Genomic DNA, 23,807 nt, shown 5'->3' on the forward strand with positions numbered 1-23,807 from the left:
CCCTTTACTTGTTTATTTATTTAAGATACTTAGATACTGCCCTCACAAAGTAGAGAGCCAGTACATTTTTAATTGTCAGAAACACAATTCATTTAAATAAATTCAAAAAATAAAATCATGCAACAACTTGTTGAATGAATGAATGAATGAATGCAACAACTTGTTAGTGCTGATACTTAACCATTTCTTGAAGTTGTTAAGACAACAACATTCTTCAGGAAGGGCTGTAACTGGGGGATCTTCTTTGTCCTCCCCGAAAGCAGATTAATTTCATTTATACTTTTGTCATCTAAAAGAAAAACAGCCTCCTTTTCCTATTATAAAGAAAGAAAGCCTTTTATTTAGGTACCTACTTCCACATTTTTCCTGAAAACTAATACCTGAATAAGCACAACTACTGTATACAGTGGTACATTGGGTTACAAACTTAATTCGTTCTGGAGGTCCGTTCTTAACCCGAAATCGTTCTTAACCTCAGACGCACTTTCGCTAATGGGGCCTCCCACTGTCGCTGCACCACCGGCGAACAATTTACATTCTCATCCTGGGGCAAAGTTTATAACCCGAGGTACTACTTCCGGGTTAGCGGAGTTTGTAACCCAAAGTGTTTGTAACCTGAGGTACCACTGTAATGCTAGAATCACAGAAAAAGAAGCACAAAATTGTAAAAAAACACACACACCATGCTTGCATTGCAGTGCCTTATGTATACAGAACTTTCGCTCATGCTTACAAAAAGACAGTTCCCCACTGCTAAAAGGGTCTTTAGCATATCACAGAAAAGATGTAACATAGAAGTTCCTACATAGGAGGACTAAGTGAACACTGGAGCTGCTTCCCTGAGTGGGTGAGGCTTGTTAGACAATGGAGAAATCATGTCATTAGTGTAATCAGCCCAGACCTGTTGAACACTCTACCAATAGAGATTCAGTGATCACCTTTTGTGACAATTTTTGAACACCTGCTGAAAACGCTTCTATTCCGCCAGGCCTATGCAGGCAATTAAGAATTCATCCTTCCACAATGTTTATTGATACTTGTTTTTAACTTTTTAGCTTTTAAAATGTTTTTAACTTTTTATACTTTTATTGTACGGTTTTTATCTTTTTAATGTTGTAAACTGCACTGATGTACTTTCATGATTTAGCTGTATACAATTTTTTATATAAATAAATGAATAAAGGAATGGACAGTGTCTTTTAACACATGGAAACAAATCATATGAAAACTAATATTAACAGAATTCCTACACATGTTTTTATTTATTTCATATGTAAAGAATTTTTTTATTTATTTCATATGTAAAGAAACGAAGTGGCAGTTGCAGACATAACCATAATATGCCCCTGAATTTCCTAACAAATCTGTATTTTTATTACTGGTCTCTAAAGGATGAGTTCTTTGCAATATAACCAAACACAGAACACAATCTAATCAAGCATTTTTATGTACTATTCACTTCAGCGAGTAGGCTGAATTCTAGATGTGTTGTGCCCCTACTGTATCATACAAAAATAGCAGATGATTGATTACCTGTCCCAGCCAAGTGATTTGAGGCCATGGCTTCCTTTGCTTGATACATGTAGAAGTTAGAACTTCCAGTTTAATTTCCATGATTATTAAAAGGTGGTATAGCCATTAAACTTTTCAAAAAGGGAACGTCGTTCTACATGACTGTAAAAAAAGAAGCACATAACTATAGAGACATTCAAATTTATAGAACTTCTATCACATTAATGTACACCATTGTAAAAAGAATGTAACAGAAACTATTGGATCAGACCAAAGGCCTATGTAGTGTAGAATCTTGTCTCACATAGTGGCCAACCGGAAAGATTACAAGCAAGACATGGGAACAATAAACTCTCCTGCTGTTGTTCTCCAATGACTGCATACTGCCTCTAATCCTGGAAGCAGCATATGGTCATAATGACTAATAACCGTTATCCACCATCAATTAGTCTAATCCTTGAAGCAAAATTGGTGGCAGTCACTACATCTTATCCTAGTGAAGGCTGAAATTTAACTATGAGTTGCAGTTGTATTAAAAAGCATTTCACACCCTGGGGTTCAAGCACTGAGAAAAGGATACTTGATACACCCTTGCTCATCTCCATCCCAACTTTTCCTCATAAGGAAATTGCTCTAGCCCTGATTATTTTGATGTTATTTTCGGGCACAGGAGCATTTGCGGTTATCAAGCGCAGTCTGTCTACCTTCACTTTCACGCAGGGGGTTGGGGAGTGTGGGCAAAAACAAAACAAAGAGGGACCACAAAACCCATAACTGGATCCCAAAACCCTGGGGAGCAGGATAAGCATCCGTTCCCTACACAGGTGAGGTTGGTACTTCTGTCAGCAATGCACCTTTCCAGCTCCGCGATATCCCTTCTGAGAGGCAGCAACAGATTTATTATACTGTATTCCAAGTGCTATCAGCATTATCAATATTTATTAAGTTTATATGACGCCCTTCACCTGAGGATCCCAGGGCGGTTTCCAGCATCCAGACACAGAAATACATAACAATAAAGCAATGACCCACCAGGCCACAGATTGTTTAGTTAGAATAACTGCAGCATACAGATTTTACACAATATACAAAGCTGCCGACCAGCTTTGTCTGCCTACCCCCTCTCTCCATGCATACATATGCAGCTAGATAGATAGATACAGTAGATAGATAGACAGATGAAGCTGCCGACCAGCTTTGCCTGGCGCCCCTCCCCCCCCCCTATATAAAGGAAGCTTTGCCTGCCTCCCCCACTCAACCTTGGGCATGTAGGTTCAGTCCACCCCCGGCTGGAGAAGGGATAAGCGCATTTTTGTGTGAAATAGAGAGGTCGAGTGGTGTGAGGAGGAAAGAGCTCTCCCCTAGCCGCCTCCTTTTCCTCATAGCGGGCGCCGCCTTCGCGGACCCACCGCGCGCGTCGCCGCCTCGTCACCGCCTCCCTCTCCCCCTCAGCGCCAACGGTTATCCTTCCTCGCGGCTCCCAACTGCCTCCCGAGCGACCAACCGCAGGGGTGGGGGAGGAGCTGAGCGACCGAATGCGCATGCGTCGCTCGGCGACCGTTGAAATGGGAATCAAGAGTCCGCAGTTAACGGGCAGAGATTGGAGGTCGCGCCGCCCCGTCTTATATATCGTTTCGGTCGTCGCTCGAGCCCGCTTTCTAGCCCCCTGCGCTGGACTCGCAGGGATTGCAGCCTGTGCGGATTCCAGACGCGCCTCCTCTCCAAAAAGGCTTTGTGGCACCTTAAAAAGCTGGGTTAGGATGCTAGTGGTTTCTCAGACGCTGTTGAACTACAACTCCCATCGTCCTTGCTGCGCGCAGGGCTTGATGGGAGATGGAGTCCAACGATATCCGAAGGGATTTCCCCATCCTTGGTTTCAAGACTTCAATTTTGGCTTCGACCCTCGAAAGCCTTGTGCCGTAATAAAATTTGCTTAGTTTTTAAGGTGCCACAGGACTGTGTAAGTCAGGGGTCAGCAAACTTTTTCAGCAAGCACCGGTCTACAGCCCCATAGACCTTGGGGAACTATATTTTGGAAGGGGAAAAAATGAACGAATTCCGATGCCCCACAAATAACCCAGAGATGCAATTTATATAAAAGGTCACATTTTACTCATTCCCGGACCGTCCGCAGGCCAGATATAGAAGGCGATTGAGCCAGATGCGGCCCCTGGGCCTTAGTATGCCTACCCCATGGTGCAGTTATGCAGGGCTCCTTTAAGAACCCCCCCCCCCCACTCGCGCGTAACGTTTTCTTAATTGTAGGGACTCGTGCGTTTCAGAAAGCCCATGCAGTGAAGTACAGTTTGCCTCTCTGGTAAGTGTGCACAAGATTTCTATCCTGTATATATTCTACATATGTATACACATTTATATGTATACACATCTACTAAGGAGCAAGTTTCACTGAGTTTAATAAAGTTTAGTCTAAGGTAAGTGGATATATAAGCAATACATACAACAACATATACCAATACATAAAATACACACACACACAAACCTTACTTATTCAGAAAAGCAAACTTATGACAGATTGTCTGGTTTCAATAGTAATTTTAACTGTAATGTGCTTTATTCCATTTTTATTATGTTTTATCTTTTGTAATGGCTTTGGCTAAGCAAAATAAATAACTATAATATCTGTAACAGCAAACACATCTTAAAAAATGATTTCCTGTTTTCAATGTCTTCTTCTACCTGAGGTCACTAGGGTCGGCGTTCTTAATCAATTAAATATATATCCTGATTCACTGAGTACATGTGCTTATAAAAATTGCAGATTTCAGGCCTGTTCTCACTTTCTTACACCTAAGAGAGAATAACTTTTCTAAGATTATGCATGATACAGCATGTGTGCAACATCTAAACCAGATGTTGGGTTTCCTTGCAAGCCACACTTTCCAGCTCTCCCACCACTTCCAATTGCCCGGCACCACAGATGTGCCCAGTCGTGCCCAAGTGGGGAGTTGTCTGTAGTTGCCATTTATAATCCTAAGCCTCTCAAATACATAGCTGTGTGATTCCACTTTTATGTCTAAACACCTTGTGTAAATTCTATGCAAAATTAATAGAGAAACCCATTTTAAAAATAATTTTAATTGCCAGGGCAAGATTATACAATGCATTTTAATCCAAAGCATATAAAACTGTTTCACTGCTAGAAAAATTTAGTAGTAAAAAAAGAAGAGAAACAACCTGCCATTCTGCATTCTATGTGAGGTTAGTTAAGAACAGACAACACAGAACTATGATAAGCTCCACAGCTTGTTTTAATGCTTTAATAAGCATTTGCCTTTTCAGATTCCAGTGCAGTGACAGTTCATTCCACCTAAAGAAATAGTTGTGCATCACTCAATGAAGCCGTTCTAATTTAGCCTGTAGAGATTTAAAGTTCCCTGTAATTGTCTGTACAGCTAGTGTTGGACTTATGGACTGCAGTTCAACAAGGTAACAGCTAACAGCATCCAAGCAAATATTTGTGAATCGCCGCCTAAAGAGAAAGAAAGAAAACAGTTTTAGTTTATTGTTAGGATACAGAGACCCAAAACTTTGTAGAGAAATGTGCTGCCTCTAAATCTTAAGCTACAGTTAGGGTCAGTGATCTTCTGCAACAAAGTTGGTAATGGGATATGCTGGTGGTTGTAGTGGGATGTGTCCGTTCTGAGCAAGATGTATACAATTTAGTATGATAAGCTCCTTCAGCAGTCTGCCTTCTTTGCTTATGTTACTTTCTAAATCACCACTTACATTATTTATTAATTAAACTTCTATACTGCCCTTCATATAAGGTTTACAGGGCTGTTTAGAATATAAAAACACAGAGTAACAAAAACACAAACCCTACCACAAACACAGTTTAAAAGGCAATAGATTGTTTAATTGGCCAAATGCCAGGCAGAAGAGGAATATTTTTCCTCATGCCTAAAAATATGTAATGAAGGTGCCTGGTGAGTCACCCTGGTGAGAGCATCCCACAATCAGTAAAGGTCCGTTGTCGTGAGGCCACCCTCCAGGCCTCTCCAGGCACACAAAGAAAGGTCTCAGATGATGATAGCAGAGTCCAGATCAGTTCATCTGGCAAGCATTTCCAGCATATATTAAGTTTGTTTACAGCATCTGCATTCAAAGAAGTACCTTTCAAAGGCAAGAATTTTGTTAGGCTCTTGCACAAATGCTGATAATAATACATGGATGCATTCCAAAAGGTGCAAAGGCTTCTTCATTTTACTCCAGTATGGATCCTGTAAAGAAAAAAGAAAAATACATGAGAATTTGGAAATTATTCATCAACATGTTGAGTGTACTACAGAGTGCCACATAATACCCATTCTGCATTTGAAAGAACTTGTTTGCCTAGTGAGATCAAGCAGGCTCCTTCACTGTACCCTTTTTGGAACCTGCTAAAAACATTCTTGTTTAGACAAGCCTACCCACATGCTTAGAAAGTTGAGACAATTTTAATCCATTTTAATATTTAGATGTTGTATGTTTTAATGTTAGATTGTGTCCGTCCCCGCCCCCGTTATATCTTTTTGTAAACCGCTTTTAGGTTTTTAACAACGAAGCAGCATATAAATTGAAATAAATAAATAATTTTAAAAAACCCAAAATGTCAATACACAAAATACTAAAATTTATGCAATAATGTTCCTGTTATAACAAAGAAATGACAGGCGATTATTATATACTGAATTTGTTTGTCAGGTTTTATTACAAATTTCAGAAGTTTACCTAGCTAACAAAGATGTAGAGGGTTCTTTCCTATCCTTACATAACCTCCAAAATTCTTTAACCCCCTACCCCACCGCATGCAGTTGTACAAGCCTCCTGCTTACCTTAGCTGCCCTCCCTTGCCAACTCATATCCTTGACAGAAGTAGCCCCATGCAACTTATGGCAACTCTGTCTACCATGCTGTGGTATTATACAACATGGGCACAGTTTAAATTTAGGCTCAGTTTAAATTTAGAAATGGTGGCTCACTTTCAGCAACTGCAGCTGAAATAAGGCTTGTTGCAATGAGGCTATGGTTTATAAGGCTCAGAAAGGAACCATGGAGCTCCCCACTCACAGCAACTGTTCCGAAGATGGGTTGTGTTGTTCTTTAAAAAAAAGATTTTGTCAGTGCTCTGTAGCACTGGTCTTCAACTACTGGGTAGTTCTCCAATTTAAAGTGGCTCCTGCTTGTGGCATCACCAGTCTTGTTTTTAAAGAAAATGAAAGAAACTGAGTAGTGGGAGGGGTAGAAGATGGGGGTAAAAAAAGAGTAGCAAGGTATTTTTAAACCTTTAATCATTGTATACAATGCCAGTATGTTGGTAGGTGTGGCATTTTCACCCGTTTGATGAACTGCACTTGTAAAATTCAAGTCTTATATACAGCTATTAAAAATAGAGGAGCCTGTGGAAAAGTAGGTGGCAATAGGCTTGACAGCTGGACCTTACTAGATATGATACAGATGAGTGTAAATACAGCTGTGCCAGATAAGATGTGATTTGGCTGCAAAAGCAGACTGAGGGTGCTAACTTGGTCCCCACCTACATATAAGACAATGGGGGAGGAGAGGCAGCAACAAATGAAGCAGTAGCGAACAAAGGTCCTCAACACAACCTAAGAGGCAGCCGAGGCAGCAAGTTGGTATTCTACGGACCAATTTAATGAGCTCATAGAGTCACAATCTACTACATGAGGATCAATGTCTACTAGCTACAAACACATTTTGAATGTCTGGCCCAGTACAAACCTAGAATTTTCTTCCTGTTAGTATCTCAGCCTTTAAAAAACTGGTATTCTGTGGTCCACCCCCATCATTTGTGATGATATGGAATTTAAACAACAGATCAACAAGAAAATATGCTAAGTTTTTCCTCTTACCCGTGCTTTGAATAGGTGATCATATACTTCAAGAAGTCTTGGTAGCGGCACACCAATTTCTTGCATTGTGTAAGTTACAAAACCCACATCCCAGTTCAACGAACAAACTTGTTGTTCTAGATACTGCACTAAGAAATCTAAGGGGAAAAAATAGTGGCCAATGAGATGCAAAACATTTGCGGCAAAGTTAAGTTGCTATTCTTTCTTTTATATGCCTGTGAATTCCTTCACTTAAGTCAACCTGACAGGAAATCTACTCAGTAGATGTTTTAAAAAACATGGACACAGTGCAATACAGGAAGTTCTGAAGAGACTGTTTGGGGACTCTGACCATTTGACTTCCTAGTTCACAACAACAACTAGTTCTAGTTCAGCGATAACAAAGATGTTCTGCTCTTTTCAAGTTTGGCTTGAGAGAAATGACTGGGAAGGTGCTTGCCTCACCTCCATGTGTACAGAGTGATGACTATAGGCGAGGACAAAATCCCTGCTACCCTAGAGTTCAAAATGGGACCTATGCAAATGCATACCCATTTCTGGGACCTATGGAGGCCATAAAGAAGAATGTGTATTTTCAATACTCAGGGTATGACTCAACTGCATATGAGGGCATTACCTCTAAATGGAAAATTGTGTGCACCTTCCACATACTTATGACACTGCTCCTGTGCTTCACATAGTCACTACCTACAGTTACTTCTAATTCTGTTCAGAGAAATTCAGATGTTGCTTTGAGCCTGGGTACATGCAGAATCTATTTGAAACTAATGGATATGCACAGAAGCCTCCTCACAATCAAAGCACATTCTTCCATTTTGCAGTCTTCTAAGAGCATTCAGTCAAATGCATACACAAGGTGCTTTTGGGAAGGCTCCGGGTGGAGTTTATATGTCTCAGGACAGGCCTTGTGTGGAAGCTACATCCTTCCACATACATCCTTTTTATTTCTATGCTGCCTTTTCATAGGTTAAGCCATGTTCAAGGCAACTTACAATATGAAAATAATTACATAATTACAAACATAGCAAAAGTAGTCTAAACAATAAAACAGCAAAAACAACACATCAAAATTGAACAAATTCCATATAAATAATAAGATCTAAAAGACAGAAATAAATTAATATAAATAATAGCAACACCACCACCCCAAACCCCAGCCCAAGAGTCTTTTAAATCACACACATTCAGGCAAATTCTTAAGTAGGGCTTCTCCCACCCACACTTTTAATAAATATTTTATATGGAATTTGACAGCTCAGTACTTGATAATACAGAAGGTACTGACTTTGATCTAACATATACTCTTGGAAGAATTATTGGATTTATTTTCTGTTCGTTCTTTGTTTTATTCTGTTATTTTATTTTTCAGTATCTCCAAATATCCTTAATTTGAATTATATACCTAATGGAAAATAGCGAGGTGTCCCAGCATAGATTTTGCCAAGCATTACCATCTTCAGGCTAAGAGCCTGCATTCTGTCAGGAGCACTCATAGTCACACTGTCACTCAGCGCTGAAATAGAAAAGACACTCTTTTAGAAGATCAATTAAATGCTTGCATTTATGTTATTTCCATTTTCAACATGCAGAACCAACTAAAAAAATTAATCATGTCAATTTACCCTCCTATAGGTGGGCTATGAATGAGTTTCCAGTTTCATAGGACTCCAGATGGTTTAAAAACAATATTCTGGTGATACAAATTATGCTCTCTAGGCTAAGAACGCAGAAACCATGACACTAAGCTTTTTGGCAGAGTTGTTGAATGTTTACCGTTAATAATAAAAGAAGTAGGATGAAATGAACTCCTAAATAAAGCCTAGACCTTTCATTTGCAAGGTTTATTTTTTGCTAATGAATCTGACAGCCTGCTTGCTGAAGATTAAGCTACTCTGCCAAATCTATGCAGATCATATTCTTGCTAATAAACGGTTGACTCCAACTTGCATGGTGTGATTTACTTCCAGCTCACTCCTGTCACTTCCTTCCCACCCCGCAAACTGGACTGAAGAGCAACACAGAAGTGAGGCATTCCATAATGTTGTGTGCTTCTAGGCATCTCTTCTAAGTACGTGAACCTACCTTTATCAATTATTTCTTGCCAAAGTGTCTGCACTAAGATAGGATCCGAATGACCAGCGCAATGAATAATAGCCAGTTTACATTCTGAAAGTTTGAATGGATCAGCAAATTCCCCATAAAGCTGCAATTTAAAAACAAGTTTGAGCATTCACATAGATCAAATGCAGAATGAAGTATAAATGGATTAATAGGCAGTTTACAGACATTAAACAAAATACTGAATAGCATACCTATACCCTAAATAACAAATAAAAGATTTTCTTTAAAAAAACTGTTCAATCTTCCAATAGTGGAGCTCCACAAGAAATATGCATTATATATATATATATATATATATATATATATATATGAATGAGTGTTTTTCACACACAAGAGTGATGACTGCTAAAGACAGCACACAACAGTGTATTATAAAAGAACTAAAATAAAATGAAACATGTAAAAGAAAACACTTAAAAAAAACTGGGGAGGCAGAGCAATTTTTCTTGATTAAGTGGAAAAAATTGTTTGGGAGATATCAGATGAATTTTTTGCACAATACAGAGAAGCCTGGGAATGTTTGTTATTATTACTATAATTTCTATATATTATATTACTATAATTACCTTGCTAATTTCCATCAACTCGGAATCCAGCTGGGAAATGGCATCTTGCACTGAGGAATGATGAGAACACTGACGGAGTAATGCTTCCTGTATTTGAAACTGAATCCTTGCAACCTGATTAAAATATTACAATAGTCTTTAATTAAAAGCTCAGTGAACATCAGCAGCCACCTACAATTAGTTCCAACACAAAGCATTTCACTTCTTACAATGACTACATATACACACAACACATATGGACTCTGAACTCTGCAATTCAAAATAGCTGACTAGGTCTATATAGGCAAAGTTACTCCTTCAGATTAACAGGATACCAAGATGTTTGGGGCTTTATAAGTCAACAACTAAACTATAAACTAGGCCAATAGCAAACTGGCAGCCATTTCAGCCACCGTGTTACACAATAATGGTAGGTTGCTCGAGTTAGAATGAAGTCCTGTGCCGACACAGTTGAGGTGGCCTCATTATGATTGTTTATTTAGCTACTTAAATACCACTTAGTTAGCAAAGTTTCCAAGTGCTGCCCATAAACAGAACATAAACATATTAACAGATAAAATCAATTAATTATTAAAAACAAGAAGCTTATCTAAAACACCTATTTTAATATTTTATTTCAGCTGTTGAAATCTCTCAGGAACATAGTCCTGGGTTCTCCAGCATCACCCCTGACCACCTCCACCAGCTTGGTCAGGGAGATCCATCAATGCCATCTAAATTAATTATCATACTTACTTCCATTTTCTCTTCCAATTCATGCAAAAATTCACCATCTGCAGCTATTGGTGAGATGGCTGTGGAACTCTTAGCACTCAAAATGGCACGTGCAATATATTCAAGACGCTGCTGAAGTGAGATCTCAGTGCTGTTAAATGACATAATGGTGTGACTAATATGGTAGCTTCTATGAGAAATTATCACAAGAATGTTGGCTGTTTTCAATATTTTAATCTAGTTCTTCAGTCTGTCTATTTCTCTGCAGTACGTTATTCTTTGTCTAACTGCTCTAACACCATTACTCCTGTATCTCCTCGCATCTTGCACCTTGGTCATTTCTTCTATACCATCTAGAAATACATAGAAACCAATAAAAATTCAGTTTTAGAAATGTTACATACAGATGCATGGTCTGGTAACATGGTCAAAACTTATCAACTGCTATCCACAATTAATTTCCCTCGATGCATGTAAATGCTTTTATGTTAGCAGCTACAGCCACATCCTATGCTACTGGAGTCCCCCACACTGTATGCCATGGAAAAAATGCTTCCTTGTTGGTGTCTTAAGAAAACGTTGCTACTTCTTTAAGGCTAGTTGAGATTATACCTTGGGCATGATCAGGAGTAAGCTTGAATCACTCTCCTCACCCATAGATAGCCAAAAGAATCTCCAGAGGAGAGCTGCAATCTCGCTTCCTACTATTTCAGGTGGGGTACTGAAAAAAGGTCATTCCCAGTATAGAAACAAGGTGATCTCTTCCTCCATTGGCAGCAGCTCAGGACCAGGGAAGAGAGGTTGCAGGCTGGATGGGAACCTTCCACAAGCCACACCTGGCCCATAGGCTGGAGCAGGCATAGTCAAACTTGGCCCTCCGGATGTTTTTGGACTACAACTCCTATCATCCCTCGCTAACAGGACCATTGGTTAGGTATGATGGGAACTGTAGTCCCAAAACATCTGGAGGGCCGAGTTTGCCTATGCCTGGGCTGGGGAGTCTCCATCCCACTCTACATGCATACTCAGAAAAAGCTCTTATAAGTTCAAGGTGTGCCTAGGATTGTACTTCTCCACAACATGAATTGCATAAATAATTTTATGTTCATATACGTGATTGCATTCGAACAGAATTAAGCCCCTGATTTACCTGCAGATCCATTTCAAAGCTTTTAATTTGTGGATCTACCAGTCAAACACAGCTCACCAGCCAGCCATGTATGATGACTCATCGGGGGGTGTGTGTGTGTCAGTAATCTTGTTTTTGAGGCAAACTTGGGGATACAATCACAGGAAGATTGTCAAACACGCTGAGCCCCCAATACCTGGTCAGTAGGCTTGTTCAGTTTGATCAGGCATGGCCAAACTTGGCCCTCCAGCTGTTTTGGGACTACAACTCCTACCATCCCTAGCTAACAGGACCAGTGGTCAGGGATGATAGGAATTGTAGTCCCAAAACAGCTGGAGGGCCAAGTTTGGCCATGCCTGAGTTTGATGGATCACAAGTTCTGTCCTACCTTAGTGTCATAAAGATTGCTTTGCAAAAATTGTAACGTAAGTAAATAACTAAAGAAGACAGGATGTACTTCACCCTGCCCTGGTGAAGGCTGAGAAATCAATCAATCAATCAATCAATCAATCAAAACATTAGATGCAATTACTGATAACAAGCTACCCTTACCTATGCATGTCTGCCAATTTTGCAAGAACTCTGGCTGCATGACTAAAACTTCCGTTTTTCTCAAAAAACCTCCACAGAAGATCCATATAGCGAACTTTGTTTTGATCAACTTTGGCCATACGTGCCAAATATGGCTCCAGAAAGGGAGAGTTTATCTGCAGGAATCAAGGGAGTAAATGTAAAGTCCTATTAGCTTGCTAATGCAGTGCTTTATGAAATGTGACTATGAAGTTGTGTATCTTAAACACCGTACATTGTATTTATTTATCTTCATCAACTTGGTCTGTGACCTTACTTACTTGCAGCAGTTTATCTGACAGATCAGCTTGGACCAACCAGCTGTAAAGAGCAATACTAAATAGTTCATCCGTAGAACGCTGGGCCAATTTTAGCATTTGTTCAAACTGCAATGAGAGAAGGGGAGGGAATTGAAAAAAATCTCTAACAGTATATTTTTATTACACTTTTAGTCCTACTAGGTGTTTCCTATGCACCAGTTTAATTTCCTCTAATGAATAATACAGGTGAAGGTTTTTATAATCTTTTTATATGCCACAACAGCTGCCAGGGTAGTGATTGCTACTAGATGGAAATCTCAGGACACACCAACAAAGGAAGAGTGGATTTGTAAATTAAATGAGTATATAGAATTGGCAAAATTAACTTTAATTATAAGATATCAATCAAATCAAAAGTTAAGAATGGAGTGGAAGTATTTCGAAGATTATATGTCAAAATATTGTTCTAAAAATGACATGCTAAGAGGCTTAGAATAAAAATGTAGCAATAACAAAATCAATAAAGAAAGAAGGAAAAATCAGAATTTAACAAAAATAATTTATTATAGAATGCAAGGGGAGAAAGGTAGAAAGAAATACAAAGAAGCTGAATTGCTGTGGGGGGAAGTAGAGGGTGGGTGGTGGGTTTTATAATTAAGTGTATAATTATGCAGCTGTTGTAATTTAGATATTATATTTTATGTGAGGGAATCATTGAGAACTTTGGTTATTATGTATATATGTTAAGTTTCAATAAAGATCTTTGAAAAAAATAATAATACAGGTGAAGGTTGTTAAACTGTACTAACAGCTTCACAATAAATTTACAGTAAGTTAGTAGTCTGGATCTGAAAAAACATACATGTCCTGAAGGGAATTTTGTCGAATAGCAGGCCCTTCCTGGGCCTACTCAAGGCCTTCCTTCGGCAAGCTAAAGCAGTTCTTTGAATCTTGGATATTAGATTTATGACAAGTTTAAAAGTACTTCCTGGGCAAAGTGAATGGCAATTCAGTGTATGCCATGTTTTTTCTTACATGATGTCCTGCTTCTTCATTGCTTAGCATATTGGGATCTGATGTCAAGACAGGAGGACCAGGTTTTTTGGGCACGCTGGGAGACTGTGGAGCAGCTTTACTTTGATTGACTAACTCCTGGAGAGTGTCCGTGATGCACTTATAGCTGTTTAGCCTGCAGAAAAGTGGAAACCACAGGAAAATGACTCATAAGCAAAACCTTCCAAGCACCCACAGCAACAATTTACTGTCTTGCATATGCATGTTATTTTGTGCAAGATAGTAGAAGCTTTAACTCTTAACATCACTTCCTAGATTGCCAGAGGCTGGAATGGCTGTAGAAAATATGTAGGAATTCGTCTGCAATTCAAAATAATTAGTGGATAAAGCAACATAAAGAAACACACACCGACGACCCACTCTGTCACTCTTGGTTACACATCTGCAGGGGCAGGGGGGATGGCAATGGTGAATCTTAAAATTTTTGACCCTTTCCATTTCTCAGGAAGATAAAAAATAAACATCACAACTGGTCACTTTTTATTTTGACATAAAAAAACCTCATATACACACCCCTACAAGATATTAAAGTGTACATAGTTTTTGTAATTTTACCATCAATTTGTCTTTTTCCTATTTGGCTCACAAATACAGTTTTTGTTGTATTTAAGGCTACAAAGCCTGGAGAGGGGAGTCCGAGTGCCTCAGGTTAAGCCCTGCCCAGGTAGAGGGAACCTTAAAGCACTCCACTTCTCCTTTTGGCTACTTTATTTCCATAAATCCACAACCTCGGAAAACAACTGCTAACATCTCTGTCCTAAAACTCACTTTGGGTTTTAGTAAAGCAAACAGTCTAATTTGTCAGCGCTTAAATGCTATTGAGCATCAGAACAACTTGGCCACAATAAGGAAATTTTGCCCATGGTATGACTATTTTCCACCTACCCATTTCGACTCTCTGGCACCCTATCTGCATAACCTAGCAATTCTAAAATACAGATGTGCCTTTACTCTCGCAAGATTGAATGTGTTGCTCTCAGCTGTACTTGAGGGACGATTCCAACAGATTCCACACGAAAAACGCTTATGTCCCTGTGGAGATGGCAGCACCAAATCGGTGGGGCATGCCTTTCTGGTTGCGCTCTTTATAAAGACTTGAGGAATGAGATTATCACCCCTCTTTTATTGTGAATTCTGGGTCACCCAGCCACTGCCACAGTGTCCTTTCTCTTGGCAGATGAAGATGAGCAGGTGACAGCAAAGGTTGCTTAGCTGGGGCAATTAGAATAAGGTCCACTATTTGACTACTGATTCAAAACCTAAAATGTATTTTATATAATTGACTTTTTATTTCTTGTATATCATATTGTTGTTTTATTGCTATGGCCGATGCCTGATGCAAATAAAGATAGATAGATTCATTCATTCATTCATTCTCTGTCCTGAAGAACATTTCAGTTGTATCCCCAAACTTGCCTTTCCTGGAAAGCCTGACATCCAACAACATCTTCCTCCGGTTCTCCATTTTTGTAATAATGGAGTCCAAGACCTTGGGGATCTTTCTTCTCTGCAGCCATGAGAGAAAGTTCTACCACACCCTCATAGAAACGTACTTGAGATTAAAAAGGAAAAAAAATACATTAACAGAGATAAGAGAGAACATAATACTACAGAATATTGACAAAATGAATACAAACAACCTATTTCAAATTAGAAAATGCAAAGTCCTAATTCTAATTATCTGATACTGTGGGCTGCAGGGGCATCTGTGCATCTACCCACATTTTGAAAACTATGCCCTTCTCTGAAGCCCTGGAAAACTAGGTTTTCTCAATTTTTCAGTATTTTATGCAAGGACAATACAATGGTACCTCGGGTTAAGTACTTAATTCGTTCTGGAGGTCCGTTCTTAACCTGAAACTGTTCTTAACCTGAAGCACCACTTTAGCTAATGGGGCCTCCTGCTGCTGCTGTGCCGCTGAAGCACGATTTCTGTTCTCATCCTGAAGCAAAGTTCTTAACCTGAGGTACTATTTCTGGGTTAGCGGAGTCTGTAACCTGAAGCGCCTGTAACCTGAAGTGTATGTAACCCGAGGTACCACTGAAATTCGAACACATGCAAAATCACGAGTACTGTGTGATTAGTTTCTGAAACCCTCCATTCATGTATTAAGTGTTACACAAATGATAGCAGATTTCTCAAGTGATAAAATCTGCCTGATGCACACAAACATAAAAATTACAGGGAATCTGAATTTTATTTGAAGGTGGAGGAGGAAATGGTGTCTGGCCATGAAACCAAACACAAGTCACAGTTACCCTGCTTGCGACTTCATTCTATCAGGAAGGAGGCAGGAGTTAGGGAGTGGGTGAGGGTGAAACGCAGCCATGAGGTTGGTTTGGAGTAGCCAAAAGTTGGCAGCAGGAGCACGCTCTCACTCCGTGGTTCCTATCTTTTCCTCTTATTTTAAAAAATCTGTTCTGCAAAAAGCAGGAGACCTGCATGTGTTCAATGAGGAGGCAGAAGAAAGAATAGTTTCAGAGAAGACGTGGGAAGGTGCCTCCAGTTGCAGGACCCAGCCACTCTCAGAAGAGCCTGCCTCCTTGTGAACAGCGCAGAGAGCACACCAGGATTCTGGGCCACTGGATGGCAGCAGATAGGGGAAAATATGTGTTCTTTACTGTTGTATTTTTTTCTAACTGAGATGTATGTGCATCATTTCCTATACTGTTTAATACTGATATTCTTGTTGCAGTTGGTATGCAGAGATAAAGATAAGTTGATCAGTAGAAATCATGCTCCTAAATCATGTCCCTTTCTTTCAATGGGTGGTATTCAACTAAGTTATACTCAGAGTACACCCACTGAAATTAAAGAACATGACTAAGCTAGGTCCATTACATTCAATGGGTCTACTCTGAATAAAACCTAGCTGAATACCACCCACTGGGTCTACTCTGAGGATGGCTTAACACTGGAAACAACACTATATTCATAAAGTTAAAGTTCAGTGATGCTTGTAACTCACCTTGCCTATACTGTGCACAGACATTGGCAAGATCTACCTGTGTGCTAATCTGTTGATATTCTTTCAATGATTCTCTTAGCATCTTCTCTTTTTCAGATTTGTTCTGAACTTGTCGGGACCGCTGAAGTAGTTCATTTGCCTAGTAAGACACAAGCATAGATCAAAGTCTGCATTCTTCATTTGAACTTCACACACTGAACATTCAGTGGGAAGCCAAGGCCTATAACAGCTTTGCACTGCAGGTTGATTTACTGAGATGGAGGTTGAAGCATCCCTCACACTTAACGAAGTCAATAAATTCTTCTACTTCCTGGCCAGAAGTGATTTTTTTTGTCTAGTAAATTATTCTTGTGCTAAGCAGTCCCCTTATCCTTCTACAGATTGTAACACTCATCTTTCAATTATTTTCTTAAAATGATCGCAGTAGTTTAATATTAAACATCTTCCTGTGACAACTGATAAATCTTAACACTTCTATATGTGTATTATTCTGAGCACAGTATGACACAATGCAAGTCTCATATTGTATTGCCCTCACTAGATGCAGAAATAGCATGCTAATGCACACGCACAACCGACCAAAAAACCCCTACACCCTTACTTCTTCTCATATTGGTTACTATACCATACCTTGGAACAGATAGCATCATCTGTGCTGTAGAGCAGCGGGCAGATGTCTTGTAAATGTGAACTAATCCCATCAACAGCAGCATGGTCTCTGATGTAACAGTTGATGAGGGATGCAATAAGGGCTCCAGTTAGCTCTCTATCTCTAATTACCAAGTCTCTGAAAGTAGTCACCTTCAGGTGTTCCTGAAGCTCCTATGGAAAAAGCACACCCCCAATTTTTACTGTAAATGCTTTTTTCTTGTTTAAATTTTGTAAGAGAGAAGTCCTGCTGCATTTACATTACAACAAACTATCAAGGACAGCATAATTTACAGCACACATTATCTTTTTTAAAAATATGCATAAGATTAAAATAACTTTGATAATGTCAGCAGAGAAGGGCACAACCTGCAAACCACCCTCTACATCTGCGTGAAACTCTGTTTAAATAAACCAATATAAGAACTCGCATCATAATTAAAAATGATTTTGGTACTTTGTTGGTTGCCTTTTAAAATAGTGAGGCACTCTGAAATATTTAAAAGACTGCAAAACCACTAAGTGATACCTATTGACCAGAAGATCACAATGTTCTGCTTTGAGCAATAAAACTCCTGTCTTCCAGGTCAAGAAGCAAGAAGTGCTCAAAGGCTGATCGATTGCCAAATATTTGTGGAATACAGTTTATCTGCATTGTAATATTGCAAACAGTTTTGCCTAACAATTTCACTTGGAAGGTATTGGTTCAATAAAGCTCAAAAGGAAGGTTTGGACAATTAATGATTGGGAGTTGCTGCGCCATTAAACTTCAGATAACAGACTTGGACAACATCCCGGATTGGAATGGAGTCAGAGGAAACTGCGCTGATAAAAAGACAGTTGGAAAAATATATACTAACAAAGCTGTATTCGATGGGTGAAAGTACATGTTTGACATGATTGAGAATTGTGGACTCAGGGATGGAGAATTATAAAGTGTCAAAATCAAGATGTGGAAACATGGAAACAACGAGGAGAGACAGGACTGAGATGTAGAGATATGCTTCAAGGTCCAGACTGTGGGGAGCTCTGAAAAATTAATAACTATAATTTGGTCTTTTTTATTTTAGTTTTTTATTTTAATTGGCGTATTATGATTGGATATATTAATTGGATGTTTTTTATTGGAAAATCAATAAAAATGGTTTAAAAATAAAAGAAGAAGCAAGGAGTGCTGTGGCACATACCTTCTGAAGTTCACCCACGACAATGTTGAACTGATGCTCACAAAGAAGCTTCCACAGTGCCAAAGCCTGGCAGGTTTTCCGAACAAGTTGCTGGATGCCTTGAAGGGAGGCCTTCTCTGCTAATTGTGCCTCCGCTGTAAAAAGTGAAACGGACACTGCTAAATTATAACTTATTTCTATCCCCTGAACATTTCATACACACAAGGGCAAATGTGTCAGGTGCTTTCACAAAATGTTTTCAAGCACTAGAAACAAAGAACTATGTGGAATGAAGGAATCATTGGCTTACCCAGTTCTAACACTTCTCTGCTAGGAAGGATTCACCAGGTTTAAGCGATCCCTAATATGGTAATGCAGTCATAGTAAATAACAAGATGAAAGATGAAAAAATATTTTTTAATAATTCCAGTGGCACCTTGAAGATCAACTAAATATAAGCTTTCAAGGTATGAGCTTTCGTGTGTAATACACACTTCGTCAGAAGAAGAGGTCGCTTCAACCTTATAACTGTTGATGACTGTTACGGCAGTTGGTTGCACAGGGAAGGGCAAGGGATTTTAAAAGGGATAGATGACCAAATTTAGCTTTAGTGTGTATAATGGGACATGAATCCAATATCTCTCTTCAGATCAGGTCTCTCCATAGTTTTTAGTTTGGTAATGAGTTGTAATCAGCAACTTCTCTTTCAAGTTGCTTTTTCTATTTCTAGCCTCTCTCTTTCAAACAGTCTCAAAATATTCACTGCTTACTATTAAAGCTAGAGAGAAATTGTCCCCATGTATTTTTCTTCAAAGATACATGCTAAAGAAGAGAAAAAATAAAAACGAGCTATTTATCTACCATGAAACTTTCTCTGGAGCTCTTGCTGCAGTTGCTGAGAACTTCCACCATCGGACCGCATGAATCCAAGTAATCGCTGCTGCAGGTTAGCTGAGGTGGCAAAGCTTTTTCATGAAAGACAAGGAAAAAATGTAGAGTGTATAAATAGGGTATGGTGTGCTTGGGGCCGTCGCATGCCAAATATACAGTAGTAAAAACTAGTTTAGATAGCAGAAGCTGTTTAATATGTTAACAGTGAACTCAGATTCACCATCCTTTTAAGCACCTTTTTGTTTTGTCTGGGAAAGGCCATCTAATAAGAAGACTTAGGGACAGGTAGGGCAAATGAGTTCTACTTTGTATTTGCTGACCTTGAGTCTCTCATAGGGCTGTGATCCCTAAATTAAAGTGCTCTGGGAGTTATTAGGAAGCTATTCTAGACCAGGAGTCTGGCATAAGTCAGTTTAGTACCTACGGCCTGAGGACTGACAAGTTAATGCACAGTCCCGTTTTGGTCCCCCAAAGTCCTCATTTGTGGTTTCTGATTAAACTGTAAAAGTGTTGGTAGTTCACAGAAGAAATATGGTTGCTCCAGAAGCAATATGTAGATGAAAACTGGCCTAAGCTGTATTTTGTAAGCTGCTATAGAGACCTATCAAGTTGGATAATATATCTGCTATAAAGACCACAAATATCCATCCATAAATATTGGAGATACATATGTTTTCTAAGGGAACAACTCAAACTTTCATACCAATTATCTGTACAGCACAGCTGTCAACCACCAATGCTTGTTTTCCTCAACACCCTTAATCTTACCTGGGATTTCTAAGGGATCCTATTGCTGCAAATTGTGAATTCCTATCCAAAAATTCCTGCAGCCCTTTTAATTCTTGTAGTACAGTTTCTAACACTTGTGGTGGAACACTGCTTTCAACCTAAACAAGAAAGAGGTTAACCGAAATGAACATATTTGAAACTAACTGATTTTAACTTATTCTAAATTTCTGTTCTTGGAGGTTTCTGGGTAGATGACTAGGAAGCGAATCCTCCGGTAACCAGGAAAAGTCACTGTTAGGAAATATTGCTTTACAAAACCTTTTGAGCTGGAGTCAGACAGGGGAAGAAGGGAAGACCACAAATTTCTCCTTTCCCCTGTGCATTAAAAGAGAACTGTAGAGGAAGCCACTCCTTACAAGGGAGATGGGGAGGAGAAAAAGGCAAACCTTTTAGTTGCTGCTGAACCAATTCTGTGCAGCTCTGGACAAGCTGAAAAAGCTCTTTGCTGTGGTGATCAGGAAGAGCTGGTGTTGGGGCCTGAATCTTCCTTTATGGTGTAACTTCCTGATATCAGCCTTGCCGAGTTACTAGTTACACTTCCCAATCATCAAGACTGCCCTATCCCAGAAACCTCCAGAGAAACACACCTGACAACAGGTAAACAGAATCCAGATCTATGTTTACACAAATAACTGCTTTTCTAAGCTTACACATTGTGGAGAATCAAGAGATTAACCTTCAAACCTGTCCTTTCCCTCCAAAAATTGGGTTTCGTAGTAATGGGTTTTTGTTTTGAGATCACCAAGAGGGAGAATTCAAACTTGCAACCACCACCACCACCTTGAAGTAGAAAAGCTACCACTTGATTCTGCAAAATTAAGCTAGTAATATTTTTGGGAGAGGGATGGCTGAACCCTTCTATATGACAAGCTGTTTTTCTATCTGAAGAGAATTTGGGTGAGGAGTAGAATTCAAAGATGAAACTTGCTATTCATCTTTATCAGGGGCCGGCAAAGTTTTTGTGGCTTGGGTCTGTTCACGGTCCTGCAGACACTGTGGTGGGCTGGAGTGCGCGCACACACACATGCGCAACCACTATTTCTGGCTCTCCTTCCGGCACGGAGGAGGCATACGCAGCTTCTCATTGGCTGCAGGAAGTTCCTGCAGCCAATGGGAAGCCAGCTAGTGTTGCGGAAGGCAGTCCCCGTTCTGCTCTGCGCCGGTTTAGCGCAGCACACAGGAGCCGACTGAGCGGGCGGCGGGGGTCCATGGGCCGGTTAGACCCCCATGGGCCACAGGTTGCCGACCCCTGAACTTTATTATCATCAGCATTTGAGTTTAAAGGCTTGCACTTACTATGCATTTATTACTCCCCCCCCCCAGCTCTGAATATGCCTATACTAAGAATGGCACAACAGTGAAGTGATGTGTTTGGATCTGGCACCCACTGTTATCAAAGAAGATCAAAGGTTACAGTCACCTCTGCTGATTCATGCTGGTACTAAGTTCCAGCCAAACCTATTAAACCCAATGATTACAGGGACAAACATATTCATCCTTCCCTTCTAAATCCATCTTCCTGAAATGAAGAAAATAACAATACGGTTCTTATGCAGTGTGGTGCTTTGTGATGGCACACTGACCAATAGTCACCAAGTTGATTTCCTTCATATATAGACATCAACACCAGTATTAACCCCCAAACTACCAACTACCCTTACAAACTTTATATAAGATTCCAAAACAGCCATTAATACTCATCAGTACTTACAGCTACAACTTCTCGATTGCCACTCTTGAAAACTCTCTCCACAACTATACTTCCATCCCAAATGTTTCTGGAAAGCAATAAAATACAATTTTGAAATTTCATGTGATCACCATATGACGACACTGGAAGCTTCTGCTTCCCTTTTAAGCTTAACCACAGCTTAGTGTGCTGTGAAACCCTAAATCATGATTAATCTTATCCATATTTAGTGGAAACACACCAACACCATTTGAAGTTGGTTGTTTCCACCAACCACAGTTAAGATAAACTTCATTTTGTCAGGTTATAACAACATGTATTCTCACCTTTCCATAAATAACTTACCCTATGATCCGAGAGAAATATATGCAGATACCATTGTGCTTTCCAGAAAACACTATCTCGGGGCACATTATGCCACTAAGAGAAGCACTGGGTTGAGACATATGACTGCTTGAAGTGAACACTGGAGTTGACATGGTTGGAGGATGCAAACCTGGAACATAAACTCAATTTTTAAAAAAAGACAGAAGCAAGATTATAAGTACTAGAGAAATATATTTAAATAATTAAAAGGAAATACCTTGGGCTGGTGTTGCCAAAAAGCTTGGATTAGGGTAGGGGCTACTAGCAGACATAGGAGAACCTAATATAAGAAGAGCAATGCATACTATAAAGCAACCATAAAGCAATAATGCATAGCCCAACAAGACAACAGGAACCCACCAATAGCATACAAATTGATCCAACAGCCCCCCTCAAGCACACAAACAAAACTCATTGCAGTCAACTATAGGCAACCATCCACACCCTACCCCTCCATATCTATCTCACCACCCACAAAAACCAATAAATGAACATAAAAAAATTCCTTCCAGTAGCACCTTAAAGACCAACTAAGTTAGTTCTAAGTTAGTTCAATAAATGAACAGAAATAGAACTGACCCACGTGATGCTAACGAAAAACCCTTATGCATACACTATGTAGAAGAATGAGTTTACTATCCCCCTTCTCCCCTCCCCCAGCTTTACACCGTCCATAACGTGTCTCACATCAAATATGAATGATCTGTAGAAAGTATTCTATGAACTGAAAGAAGAGATGCTGTATGTACTTCTGTAACCCAAGAAAATCTTTAATAAAAACAATTTTTTAAAAAGCAATAATCAGAGCACAGCTTTAAGAGATTACAATATAAAACCAGGGAGTTTGAGGCAGGGAGAAGGGATCATTTTTATTCAGTAATTGTCTGCCACCCACAGTTTGCTATGAGATGCCATGGGCAGAGATGGCTTACAGTTCAAGACATATTGAAAGAATTTAGAGGGACGGGCATATCTTTGCATCACACATGGAAAAGGGTGAAGGAAAGAGAAAATTAGTTCCGCCCCTCAAATCTTCATTTATTGTTATCACTATTTCAATGCTCCCATATTGTAGATATAAAATATGAAGGAGGTTTATGTTGCTAAATTGATCTGTATACTAAAACAGTTCAAAGTACTGTCAATTTCCTCTTCTTTCAGCATGGGAAGGGCATTTGTACAGTAAGTATAAATGCACTTCTGAATCATGAACTCAACAGTAGTGAATGACTACTAAAGCCACGCGAGTGGGTGCAAGGGGATGGAATGTTTTTGCAAAATAAAAGATAAAAAACCCCTCTTGCCTAAAGGTACTGACTACAGTGGTGCCTCGCAAGACGAAAAGAATTCGTTCCGCGAGTCTTTTCGTCTTGCGAAGCACGGTCGGTCGCAACTGCGCCTCTTCAAGCAGTTTTTTTTAAAAAGCGCAAGATGTTTTCGTCTTGCGGAACAAGCCCATAGGGAAATTC

At 39.5% G+C, this 23,807-nt stretch overlaps 2 protein-coding genes across 9 annotated transcripts in view; both read right to left on the bottom strand.

The window, feature by feature from the left end:
- Positions 1-3,024, bottom strand: part of CPLANE1 (ciliogenesis and planar polarity effector complex subunit 1) — a 58,194-nt gene extending 55,170 nt beyond the window's left edge. For all 7 annotated transcript variants that reach the window (XM_082241717.1, XM_082241718.1, XM_082241722.1 and 4 more), the window contains exons 1-3: positions 2,922-3,024; positions 1,534-1,674; positions 182-314 (exon numbers count right to left, since the gene is read on the bottom strand). In XM_082241717.1, coding sequence (XP_082097843.1) covers positions 182-314; positions 1,534-1,614 — 214 coding nt within the window. In that variant the 5' untranslated portion in view covers positions 1,615-1,674; positions 2,922-3,024. The remainder of the gene's footprint in view (positions 1-181; positions 315-1,533; positions 1,675-2,921) is intronic.
- A 1,739-nt stretch (positions 3,025-4,763) lies between these two features.
- NUP155 (nucleoporin 155) overlaps positions 4,764-23,807 on the bottom strand; it is a 37,254-nt gene continuing 18,210 nt past the window's right edge. The window contains exons 17-35 of one of the 2 annotated variants that reach the window (XM_082241775.1): positions 22,556-22,618; positions 22,318-22,468; positions 21,994-22,060; positions 20,262-20,380; positions 19,464-19,567; positions 18,624-18,757; positions 17,419-17,610; positions 16,789-16,927; positions 15,236-15,371; positions 13,781-13,934; positions 12,767-12,871; positions 12,468-12,622; positions 10,808-10,937; positions 10,073-10,186; positions 9,468-9,588; positions 8,788-8,898; positions 7,386-7,522; positions 5,647-5,753; positions 4,764-5,002 (exon numbers count right to left, since the gene is read on the bottom strand). In XM_082241775.1, the coding sequence (XP_082097901.1) occupies positions 4,864-5,002; positions 5,647-5,753; positions 7,386-7,522; positions 8,788-8,898; positions 9,468-9,588; positions 10,073-10,186; positions 10,808-10,937; positions 12,468-12,622; positions 12,767-12,871; positions 13,781-13,934; positions 15,236-15,371; positions 16,789-16,927; positions 17,419-17,610; positions 18,624-18,757; positions 19,464-19,567; positions 20,262-20,380; positions 21,994-22,060; positions 22,318-22,468; positions 22,556-22,618 (2,378 nt within the window). In that variant the 3' untranslated portion in view covers positions 4,764-4,863. The other variant, XM_082241776.1, reaches the window with a different exon arrangement.

The sequence above is a fragment of the Podarcis vaucheri genome (genome assembly GCF_965113315.1).
Source record: "Podarcis vaucheri genome assembly, chromosome: 11".
In the NCBI taxonomy this organism is placed as follows: Eukaryota; Metazoa; Chordata; class Lepidosauria; order Squamata; family Lacertidae; genus Podarcis; species Podarcis vaucheri.